General features: G+C 40.3%; 1 protein-coding gene across 1 annotated transcript in view; it reads right to left on the reverse strand.

The window, feature by feature from the left end:
• Positions 1–341: 341 nt before the first annotated feature.
• The window catches only part of rnf10 (ring finger protein 10), a 29218-nt gene continuing 16956 nt past the window's right edge, over positions 342–12603 (reverse strand). The window contains exons 7-17 of the mRNA XM_039013367.1: positions 4150–4304; positions 3845–3973; positions 3514–3754; positions 3263–3396; positions 3029–3146; positions 2816–2917; positions 2581–2718; positions 2116–2207; positions 1898–1955; positions 1563–1727; positions 342–1461 (exon numbers count right to left, since the gene is read on the reverse strand). Coding sequence (XP_038869295.1) covers positions 1388–1461; positions 1563–1727; positions 1898–1955; positions 2116–2207; positions 2581–2718; positions 2816–2917; positions 3029–3146; positions 3263–3396; positions 3514–3754; positions 3845–3973; positions 4150–4304 — 1406 coding nt within the window. The 3' untranslated portion in view covers positions 342–1387. The remainder of the gene's footprint in view (positions 1462–1562; positions 1728–1897; positions 1956–2115; positions 2208–2580; positions 2719–2815; positions 2918–3028; positions 3147–3262; positions 3397–3513; positions 3755–3844; positions 3974–4149; positions 4305–12603) is intronic.

A 12603-nucleotide genomic window follows, 5' to 3' on the forward strand; every position in this document is an offset into this window, starting at 1 on the left:
TCAGAGACATTTTTCATAAATCAAGCCATTCACTAGGCAGGTGGACTAGTAATCGGAAGGTTGCAAAATCGAAACCCCGAGCTGACAAGGTAAAAATATGTCGTTCTGTCCCTGAACATGGCAGTTAACCCACTGTTCCTAGGCCTCATTGGAAATAAGAATTTGTATTTAACTAGGCAAGTCAGTTAAGAAAAGGTTAAAAAAATAATCCCAGTCCACTCAACTACCTTTCTCCTTCTGACAGCCAAGTGTCAACTAAAGTAAAAAATAGTAACAAAATAACAATTGTGCATCAATACCCTCTCATTTTGCTGCAATACAAAAAATAACCAGACAAATAGTTTGATTGTGCATAATCCTTTATTCCAATGTCAGGCCAGTTGACATTTTTAATGTTCATGTTCACTACAAACTTAAAAAATAATCAATGACCAAAAAGAACCCTCAAACAAAACATCTTCTATATAGTATCTTTACATCCCACCTTTTCACTCCTTATATAGCAAGTAATCCGAAGTCAGCAGATCTCTAGCTTCACACATAAAACATATTTGCAACACTGAATTGAAACCAGGGGGGTAAAGTGCCAATGTTACAAATTAGACTAGGAAGGACAAACAAATGACTATGGTAGAAGGGGGAAAATTAATAGATCAAAGAGAAGAAACTGCATATCCATGGTCTAATAATTCAAACACAAGGTCCACAGTGTATTTGAGTTGTCTGCCATCAACACACAAAATATTTCCAATCCTTTCTTTAATACAAGCTACACTGTATTCCTTGCATTTCCTCCAGACCGGTATGAGAATCAGACTCATGCATAGAGGTTGTGCTATGTTCAGGCCAAATCAGAGTAAAACGCAAGCAGAACATACAACTTGCATTGGATAAGTTTTTTGTTTTTGTTAAGCAGACATTTTTTTGAAGAACAAATTCAGGGCTGACAGTGTTTGGGACTTGGGATTGAAAATCTGGGATGGTACCTGCAGCTGGCTGACTGCTACCCCAAATAAAATTCACCCCTCAAAACGATTCCATTCAACCCAATGTAGATCCTAATATGGTCTCTATAACAAATGTAACTCATTCTACCCTCCATCCTTACAGCATATTTTTAAAGAAGATTTTCAATGTGGCAGGAAGTTGGAACAAATCTTTGTGCACCAGAAGTATTGTAGAACGCATAATAAACCAATTGCACAATGTAAGAAATTGTGAGTGGGACTGTGGTCGAGGCATTACTTACCTTGGCTACATACAACAACAAAAATTCTCCATTGTCTGTCATTCTAAAATAGAGCTGCATGGGAAAATGACAGTGATAAGAGATGGATCAAACTAAAATGTGAGCAGGTGAAGGGATAAATATCAACTTCAGTGTCGTCTACTTTGTGTGAATCATAGAGGTGCTGAACAGAAGCTTCTGTTTCTTCTTCTTCTTCTTTCCCCCCTTTTCATCTGAGAGAGAGAGAATAGGATAAGTATGCAGTCTTCCAACTCCACAAATAAGGCATCACTTACACAAGCTAAGACACAGACAAACACAGTGAAAGACTGACCGGGGATGACCACTGGCTGTGGTGGAGCAGTTGGACCATGGTCCAGCTGCAGGAGTGCCTCCTCAAAGGCCTGGCTGAAAGAGTTCTGGAAACTGGGCACTGGGACCCGGTCAGACACATCACTCTCTCCATCGCTGTCTGCCGCTGGAGGAGCCAGAAGCATTTCTGAGGGAGCAGCACAACAACAACAAAAAACAGTCAAACATGGTCCAACACTGACACTATGGTCCAAACAAACATAGGGTTCAGCTGACAGTGCTCGCCGTGCCAACTGATTTGAGCAAACACTAACAGAAACTGAGGAGAAATGAATGATGTAGACGTGGAGTTGTCACCTTTCTTTGGAGTGGTCCACGGCCCAGCATCAGCCCTGGCTTTCCCATCCCTCAGCATCTTATCAGGGGAGAATAAGGGGTGATGAGAGAAAAGTCATCTAAATTGTCTATATCCAAAAGTTGTAACATCCTGACATCCAAGGTAATCAGCTCGTAATAAAAAAATAGTAGGTACAGACATGTAGGAGTGACTAAATTAACGAGTTAGGCCTACAGACCTGAGCAAAGGACATGCAGTGAGAGTCATCCTCCACACAGCCCACGCTGGGCGCAGGGCTGTCTCCAGTCAGACTAGGGAACATCATCCCATCTACAACAAGATGGAAATGGCGATTTCAGTTTACAAGACACCGTTTGTAATGTGCTATATTTGGGGCGGCAGGTAGCCTAGTGGTTAGAGCGTTGGGCCAGTAACAGAAAGGTTGCTAGATCGAATCCCCGAGCTGACAAGGTACAAATCTGTCGTTCTGCCCCTGAACAAGGCAGTTAACCCACTGTTCCTAGGCTGTCCTTGTAAATAAGAAATTGTTCTTAACTGACTTGCCTAGTTAAATAAAAGGTTAAATAAAAAACGAATTCCATGGCACAAAATACAAACATTACTATCAGAAGTCCATAAAACAGTGACACTTTAAATTTCCAAGCCTGTCAAAATAAAGGACAGTTGAAAGAGCTGGTCTCACCAGAGACAGCGCTGCTGGTGAGGGCTGAGTGAGGGGCCAACAGAAATTCAGGATACACTTGTGGACTGCCGTTGTGAGGTGGTGACCCAAATGCCGGGAACTGCTGAAGATTCTCCAGCCCAATATGCACCTCTGGATCTGAGAAAACATTCATATGAAGATACTTTATCTGACGACAATTTTTCAGTTACACATTCTACATTGAGAAACAACCAAAAAAGTAAAATGGACTCACATTTCCCCTGCTTCTTGTTCTCCTCCATCTCAATACGCCTCTCCCTGCGCTTCTCATCCCTTGCTTTCTTTTGTCTGAGACGCTTTCTTTTCTCCAAATCATCTTAGAGTCAGAAGAAAAAAAAGTGAGGGGGAAAGGAGATCAGTATTGGATTAGTATTTACTCTAAGAAGCAATGTACATGACTAGAATAGAGAGTACGTTAGGTTCTGACCTGCAAAGCTGTCCAGGGTCTCTTTGGACAGGGTGGGGGGCTGCAGGGCCAGCTCACAGATACTGAACTCACAGGTGAGCGGCAGGTGAGCCAGGTAGCGGTGTCGACGGCGAATCTCCTGTAGCCAAGAGAATCAAAACCTGAGATATTGCACATGTTCCTGGGATGAAGCAGAAGAAACAAAGTCTTGGTACATTTTTCAAGAACAAACATGGTTTAGATCTAATCACTTACCTCAGTGATAGTTTGCCCCTCAATCTCCACCACAGTGGCCGTGATGGTGTGGGGGCTGGCCTCTAGGCTGCCGTACTCACGTTGCAGACAGCGCACATTCACTGGGTGCAGGAACATCTGCTGGCAGTCCTCCGCTGGAAGAACAAAGGAGTAAGTGCAGAGACTGGACTTTTGAATGTAATAAAGAGGACATGGTAGATGTTAAGTGGAGAGACACTGATAAACCGTAGTTCTGCTAAAGGGTATCCTACCTTGGTAGAAGTAGTAGGAGGGTCCATGCTCTGAGGTTTGGGGGCGCGTCGTTTCAGCCTGGCTGGGATGGTTCTCCTCAGCAGGCTGGGGCTCTGGAGCTGCATCCTCAGGGGACTCCTCTAGCACTCTCTCCAGGAGCCCTTCAGGGAGCTGTGGTTCCTCACCGGTGGCCTCCTCAGGGTCCTCCTCTGGAACCTCTGCCACCTCATCATCAAATGCAGAGGAATACTGCAGAACTGGCTGGAAAGAGTAAAACATGGAGAATCTCTGAGCCAATAACACGGGCGAGTTTGGAGAGTATATTAATGGGTTATAAATGCAAACACTTACCTTGGTACTGCTAAAGGTGGTCACGACTTCCTCCTCAGGGGAGGGGGGATCTGCCAGGGTGAGATTTGACAGTTCCAGGTTGTCCTCAGCACATGCCTTCTGGTGCTTCAGCAGAGCTTCCACTCGCTCCTGGACCACAGCACAGGAAAGAGAGGGGGTCAGTTCATGCTATATAGGCATATCATATATGACTTGACCTAAGTTTATGTAACAAGTCAAACTTCACACACACACATCACTTCTTGCTTCATGCAGTAGAAGCTGCCTGTATTTTAAACTACAAGCTGCTAGTTTGTCAGTGTTACCTGCAGATTGCACAGGGCACTCTGGATGAAACAGGCTGTGGCATCCTCTCCCTGGGTGAGCTGACCCTGCAGAGCGGCCTTCTCCTCGGCCACTAGGCCCAGCACCTGCTCCTGAGAGGCCAGCAGCAGTTTGGAGTACGGGCTCAGATGCACATCTACAGCACAGGGGTACAGCCGTGTCACAACGACTCACATATACCATACCACAGAAACAGGTATATGGTAAACAGTGTTGCACAGTACACTAAAACTTTGGTACTTTTTCAATACTACAAACTAGGACTGTGGCAGTCATGACATTTTGTTAGCCGGTTATTGTCATGCAAATGTATGCTGATCTCACGGTAATTGACCGTTAATGAACAAACATGTTTAGCATCTCCAGGCATACAAGTCACTGATGCGTGCCTTTGGAACATTTACATTTGAAAAAAGTCTAATAAATCCATTTAATATACACCATCACAATAAATCCATCATCTATTTTAGGCAGATCTAAAGAGACATTAAATGAAAAAATATATATATTTCAAAAGGAACCGAATATGAGTTGGCCTACTACTGACTATGCGCCATGCCAAAGGCTGTAGGCTTTAGTTTATTTAGCAGACAAGATATGCTTATGAGTGCCATTATTTTATATGATTTTATTGTAAGAATAATATAATTGAACTTAGCGGAATAAAATAGAAAGGATATTTTTCAATATCGGAGCGGGTGCGCATATGAAGCGGCTGTTGAGCATTATAAAAAGTGATCATTTGAAACGGCTCCTATACGCAGGATTTAGAGTTATTTGGCAACTTTAGTTGTGAATGACACAAACCTTAGAATGTCTTAGAAATCAAAACATATATGGGCTGCATGATGCGACTACAGGCTATTAACTATTTTAAAAAGTCACAAAAAAGGGCAGGACCAGGGACAGATGAAAATGTAATCCATATGCATTTGAATAACGACTGGCAGCCGCTTTCCCGCAGTGTAAATCATGCTGGGTAGGCTACTATAGTAGCAGCTGGGATCCTCTTTTTAGTGGCAACATTCAAAACTTTGCTTTCACATGGGATTGCATATAGAAATGTCTGTTTAAAAAACATTCATTTCACTTCACACATGTTTGTCATGGGCTCTCCAACCATGTTCCTGCAGCTACCCAATGCTTAATTTTGGAAACGTCGATAGTAACAAGTTTTCACAACAAAACATTTCAATAAACTGTTGACAGCCCCCCCATCTCTGCACGACCGAGAAAGCAATGAAGGAGAGGAGATGGAGAAACGCAGTGGTGAGATATTCTATAGCTAAAAAAGGCAGTGTGTCAACCTATTAATTATGAAAACATTAAAACGTGCCCCATTACTAGGTTATTCAAACTCAAATTCACTATAAAATGTAGGCTAAATTCGTAAACTGCCCTGCACAATCAATGAACCAACGGCATCGCCTAGGCCTATATGTTCCCTCCCAGACTCATGGATAGAAAGATTGGAGCGTAACATAAGGTAACCAGTCCATCCAGAATGCATAATACAGTCCACACTCAAAGGCAATTACTAGATTGTTTAATTGTGGATTATAGGCTAGACCAATTATGTACCAAAGACATCTTAAATAGATGTTTTTTATATGCGGTAGGTGATGTATTGTATAACTGTGGCACAATCATTATTTTGATTCTGTTTTGGTGTGGCTTGGGCTCATAGTGGGGCAAAAAAGTATTTAGTCAGCCACCAATTGTGCAAGTTCTCCCACTTAAAAAGATGAGAGAGGCCTGTAATTTTCATCATAGGTACACTTCAACTATGACAGACAAAATGAGGGGGAAAAATCCAGAAAATCACATTGTAGGATTTTTATGAATATATTTGCAAATTATGGTGGAAAATAAGTATTTGGTCAATAACAAAAGTTTCTCAATACTTTGTTATATACCCTTTGTTGGCAATGACAGAGGTCAAACGTTTTCTGTAAGTCTTCACAAGGTTTTCACACACTGTTGCTGGTACTTTGGCCCATTCCTCCATGCAGATCTCCTCTAGAGCACTGATGTTTTGGGGCTGTTGCTGGGCAACACGGACTTTCAACTCCCTCCAAAGATTTTCTATGGGGTTGAGATCTGGATACTGGCTAGGCCACTCCAGGACCTTTAAATGCTTCTTACGAAGCCACTCCTTCGTTGCCCGGGTGGTGTGTTTGGGATCATTGTCATGCTGAAAGTCCCAGCCACGTTTCATCTTCAATGCCCTTGCTGATGGTAGGCTTTGTTACTTTGGTCCCAGCTCTCTGCAGGTCATTCACTAGGTCCCCCTGTGTGGTTCTGGGATTTTTGCTCACCGTTCTTGTGATCATTTTGACCCCACGGGGTGAGATCTTGCGTGGAGCCCCAGATCGAGGGAGATTATCAGTGGTCTTGTATGTCTTCCATTTCCTAATAATTGCTCCCACAGTTGATTTCTTCAAACCAAGCTGCTTACCTATTGCAGATTCAGTCTTCCCAGCCTGGTGCAGGTCTACAATTTTGTTTCTGGTGTCCTTTGACAGCTCTTTGGTCTTGGCCATAGTGGAGTTTGGAGTGTGACTGTTTGAGGTTGTGGACAGGTGTCTTTTATACTGATAACAAGTTCAAACAGGTGCCATTAATACAGGTAACGAGTAGAGGACAGAGGAGCCTCTTAAAGAAGAAGTTACAGGTCTGTGAGAGCCAGAAATCTTGCTTGTTTGTAGGTGACCAAATACTTATTTTCCACCATAATTTGCAAATAAATTCATTAAAAATCCTACAATGTGATTTTCTGGATTTTTTCCCTCATTTTGTCTGTCATAGTTGAAGTGTACCTATGATGAAAATTACAGGCCTCTCTCATCTTTTTAAGTGGGAGAACTTGCACAATTGGTGGCTGACTAAATACTTCTTTGCCCACTGTATATAGGCGAATGCATAAGCTCTACTATGCGTATGGATGTTCTACATGCAATGTCTTAAATGCTTTGAATTAAATCACCTTAAAGCGCTGTCCATTTCGTTGTTTGGCTTTAAAACAACATCAACAACAACCGTGTTTCCCACTCAGTTTCAACCTGCTGTTGAACCTGCTGTCGTCACAGTGAGGTGAGTTTTAAAATCATGATATTATTTTGATAAGTGGTTGATGTGATTTCGATAGCATTTGCATTGATGTCAGAGTGGTTAGAGGGACAATAGAGCCCTGAGTACCAGGCCATTAGGACCTGATGGTAGTTGGCAAGTTGCTTACTACAAACACATGTCAAGAGATTACTTTGACTGTGGTCATGACTGCCGGTGTGGCGGTAATACGGTCCCTGCAACAGCCCTAACTACAACATGAAAAACGATTAGATAGAATTTTGTTACTTCCGGTTCGTCTATTAAACGTCTCTCACGTTTGGAAACCAACTAAATGTATTTTACTTATTCGAAAATGTATTAATTAGCCCAAATTTAAGACAAACAGAATGCATCCCCGATTCATATTCCCTGCAACTTTCTGAAGACAATAGGACACAGGAATGCGTGCAGCGCTTGCATGTCTACCACTTTGTGTTGCCTTTAGCATGCTAATGCTAACCGTCGTCAGGTAGATGGAAAGGCTTCCACAAAAAACTAAATTAAAAATGTACTGCAAAGTAACCTATGTCTACCTGGAAGAATCTTTCTAACTCCATGTGTGCTACAGAAACCAAACAATACTAAGCAAGGTTGCCAGGTTTAACTAAAATTACCAACACATTGACCACTCCAAATCCATATATATTTCACTAGAATGTCATTGTAAACAGACAATTTTCCAGGACATAGACATGTCTTATATTGTCAGAAAGCTTAAATGATTGTTAATCTAACTGCAGTGTCCAATATACAATAGCCATTACAGCGCAAAAATACCATGCTATTGTTTGAGGATAGTGCACAACAACAAAATTCCTTTATCAAGGCAATTGGTTTGATACATTCACCTCTGACGGTAAATAATGTACGTACATTCAGTAATCTTGCTCTGATTTGTCATCCTGAGGGTCCCAGAGATTAAATGTAGTATAGTTTTGTTTGATAAAATCCATATTTATATCCTAACAACTAGAGGTCGACCGATTATGATTTTTCAACGCCGATACCGATTATTGGAGGACAAAAAAAGCCGATACCGATTAAATCGGCCGATTTAAAAATAAAATGTATTTATATATATATATATATATATATATATATATATATATATCATACACACACACACATTTTTGTAATAATGACAATTGCAACAATACTGAATGAACAATTAACACTTTTATTTCAACTTAATATAATACATAAATAAAATCTATTTAGTCTCAAATAACATGAGAACATATGTTAAAACGAACCACCAGCTTTCCTGGGTCTTCAATATTCCCAGTTAAGAAGTTTTAGGTTGTAGTGCAGAAAGCAAAGCTTGTCTGCATGGTCCCCTGTCAGTCTGCTCCTCCGCGAAACACAGACCTTATTTGAAGTAGATCAAGACATTCTCTATGGAAGACATGAACGGTAAAATAACGAAGGAACCCCTTTCAAGTTCAGCCGCAAGTTATTACAGGAATTATAACGCGTCGACTATTTCTCTCTAAACCATATACCTTTGACTAATCCGAAAACTATCACCTCGAAAACAAAACGTTTATTCCGTTCCGTATTTTATCTAACGGGTGGCATCCATGAGTCTAAATATTCCTGTTACATTGCACAACCTTCAATGTTATGTCATAATTACGTAAAATTCTGGCAAATTAGTTCGCAAAGAGCCAGGCGGCCCAAACAGTTGCATATACGCTGACTCTGCGTGCAATGAACGCAAGAGAAATTACACAATTTCACCTGGTTAATATTGCCTGCTAACCTGGATTTCTTTTAGCTAAATATGCAGGTTTAAAAAATATATACTTGTGTATTGATTTTAAGAAAGAAATTGATGTTTATGGTTAAGTACACATTGGAGCAATGACAGTCATTGATTGATTGTTTTTTATAAGATAAGTTTAAATGCTAGCTAGCAACTTACCTTAGCTTACTGCATTCGCGTAACAGGCAGGCTCCTCGTGGAGTGCAATGTAATCAGGTGTTAGAGCATTGGACTAGTTAACTGTAAGGTTGCAAGATTGGATCCCCCGAGCTGACAAGGTTAAAAATCTGTCGTTCTGTCGTTCTGCCCCTGTCGTTCTGCCCCGAGGCAGAACGTTCCTAGGCCGTCATTGAAAATAAGAATGTGTTCTTAACTGACTTGCCTAGTTAAATAAAGATTAAATAAAGGTGTAAAAAAAATAATATATATATATAATAATAAAATCGGCGCCCAAAAATACCGATTTCCGATTGTTATGAAAGCTTGAAATCGGCCCTAATTAATTGGCCATTCCGATTAATAACAACTAGAGGTCAACCAATTAATCGGCCGATTTCAAGTTTTCATAACAATCGGTAATCTGCATTTTTGGATGCCGATTGTGGCCGATTACATTGCATTCCACGAGGAGACTCCGTGGCATGCTGACCACCTGATACGCGGGTGCAGCAAGGAGCCAAGGTAAGTTGCTAGCTAGCATTAAACTTATCTTATAAAAAACAATAAATCTTAACATAATCACTAGTTAACTACACATAGTTGATAATACTAGATTAACTAGCTTTTCCTGGATTGCATATAATCAATGCGGTGCCTGTTAATTTATCATCGAATCACAGCCTACTTCGCCAAACGGGTGATGATTTAACAAAGGCGCATTTGCAAAAAAAGCACAATCATTGCACGAATGTACCTAACCATAAACATATTTTGCCTTTCTTAAAATCAATACACAGAAATATATATTTTTTTAAACCTGCATATTTAGTTGAAAGAAATTCATGTTAGCAGGCAATATTAACTAGGGAAATTGTGTCACTTCTCTTGCGTTTATTGCACGCAGAGTCAGGGTATATGCAACAGTTTGGGCCGCCTGGCTCTGGCTCGTTGCGAACTAATTTGTCAGAATTTTACATAATTATGACATAACATTGAAGTTTGTGCAATGTAACAGCAAGATTTAGATTTAGGGTTGCCACCCGTTCCATAAAATACGGAACGGTCCGTATTTCACTGAAATAATAAACGTTTTGTTTTCGAAATGATAGTTTCCGGATTTGACCATATTAATGACCAAAGGCTCGTATTTCTGTGTTTATTATATTATAATTAAGTATATGATTTCATATTTCATAGAGCAGTCTGACTGAGCGGTGGTAAGCAGCAAGCTCGTAAGCATTCATTCAAACTTTACTGCGTTTGCCAGCAGCTCTTAGCAATGCTTGATCACAGCGTTGCTTATGACTTCAAGCCTATCAACTTCTGAGATTAGGCTGGCAATACTAAAGTGCCTATTAGAACATCCAATAGTCAAAGGTATATGAAATACAAATGGTATAGAGAAAAATAGTTGACGCGTCATAATTCCTATAATAACTGCAACCTAACATTTCTTAACTGGGAATATTGAACCACCAGCTTTCATTGGTTCTGAGCAAGGAACTTAAACGTAAGATTTTTTACATGGCACATATTGCACTTTTACTTTCTTAACCAGCACTGTTTTTGCATTATTTAAACCAAATTGAGCATGTTTCATTATTTATATGAGACAAAATAGATTTTATTTCTGTATTATATTAAGTTAAAATAAGTGTTCATTCAGTATTGTTGTCATTGCCATTATTTATATGAATATAAATAAAAAATTAATAACATTTAAAAATACGGCCGATTAATCGGTATCGGCTTTTTGTGGTCCTCCAATAAATCGGTATCGGCGTTGAAAAATCATAATCGGTCGACCTCTAACAACATCCATGTCGTATACAGTGTTTTGCATGAATTCCGACTCTTTCAACTTGCAACAGAACAATTTATTAAAATCTAATCCGCAAAACATTGTTTAACCCAGTCAAATTCGGTTTCTGTGCAATCCTCAGACACTCTAGAAGGCAACCAAACTTGTTCCATCATTCAACATTACATATTGGCTACACAGCACGTCAAATAGCCCATGAAGGTCAGCCATCATTACGCACCAATGAGACGAGCGGTGTTCCCTTGATTGACAGTGTATTGGTCCTATGACCACTTATTGTAACATAGCTAGCCAGATAACCAATGAGCTGGGCTTTACAGTAGTATGTGAACGCCCTTTGACGACAAACAGCCATCAAGCTAGACCTGTGCACAACCATGTTCATTCTCAAGGGGAAAGAAAACAGAATGAACAGTAATTTGCGTTACGCAGCGGTTTGTTCTATTCTACAAACTTTCTCAAAACTGAAAAAGTAAAACTTGGCTACTAATAGGCTGACCACACCGCTCGCGTCGCATGCGCGAGCGTTGCAAAATACATTTTAGAAATCTATGCTGTTCAATTATTGCGTCAACGAGCGTCTGCGTTGCCAAGGGCTAAAATAGAACTCCTATTTCTGACGCTGATCGTGCTGCAAGGCCTGCCTCTCCCATCTCCTCATTGGTTTATAGAAGCAGATACCCACGTGCCATCTCCTCATTGGTTATACCCACGTGGGTGATTGAAAGACGAACTGTGTTGCCGGTCGGTGTAGTAATACTATGAAAGTTTAGATGCCAATCACCATATAAGTTATATGAAGAAAAAGCCTGGAAAGAAGAGAGATGACTATAAATGATTCGGTTGACCGTTTTGTGTGTGGATTAATTGTCGGAGTAGAGGACCTTGTGCATTTCAGGTAAAATAACAACTCAATGTTTATATCCCAGGACAAATTAGCTAGCAACAGCTAGCTAGCTAAATAGGACAAATTAGCTAGCAAGTGCAAGCTAACAAGCTAAATTGCATAAATGTTTAATGCTTTTCGACCTGTTCACAAATTAATGTAATTGGTTCAAGTTTGTTTTTGATATTTTAACCTGCGTGTCGTGATCGCGTTTGGTGTAGCGGGACAAAATACATTTATGCGCGCATCCGGTTTGGGTTCCGTGTCAGAGTGGAAGAGTTGAATCGAAGTCCAAGTATACAATGTATTAACTTACCCTACAGTGTTTTCAGAAAGTATTCAGACCCCTTGACTTTTTCCCCATTTTGTTATGTTACAGCCTTATTCTAACATTTATACACTTGTTTTTTTAATCTACACACAATATCCCATAATGACAAAGAAAAAACAGGTTATTAGAAATGTATGCAAATGTATTAAAAAAACTGAAATATCACATTCACATAAGTATTCAGACCCTTTACTCAGTACTTTGTTGAAGCACCTTTGACAGAGATTACAGCCTCGAGTTTTCTTGGGTATGACGCTACAAGCTTGGCACACCTGTATTTGGGGAGTTTCTCACATTCTTCTCTGCAGATCCTCTCAAGCTCTGTCAGGTTGGATGGGGAGCATTGCTGCATAGCTATTTT

This window comes from Salvelinus namaycush, chromosome 18 (genome assembly GCF_016432855.1).
Source record: "Salvelinus namaycush isolate Seneca chromosome 18, SaNama_1.0, whole genome shotgun sequence".
Lineage (NCBI taxonomy): Eukaryota > Metazoa > Chordata > Actinopteri > Salmoniformes > Salmonidae > Salvelinus > Salvelinus namaycush.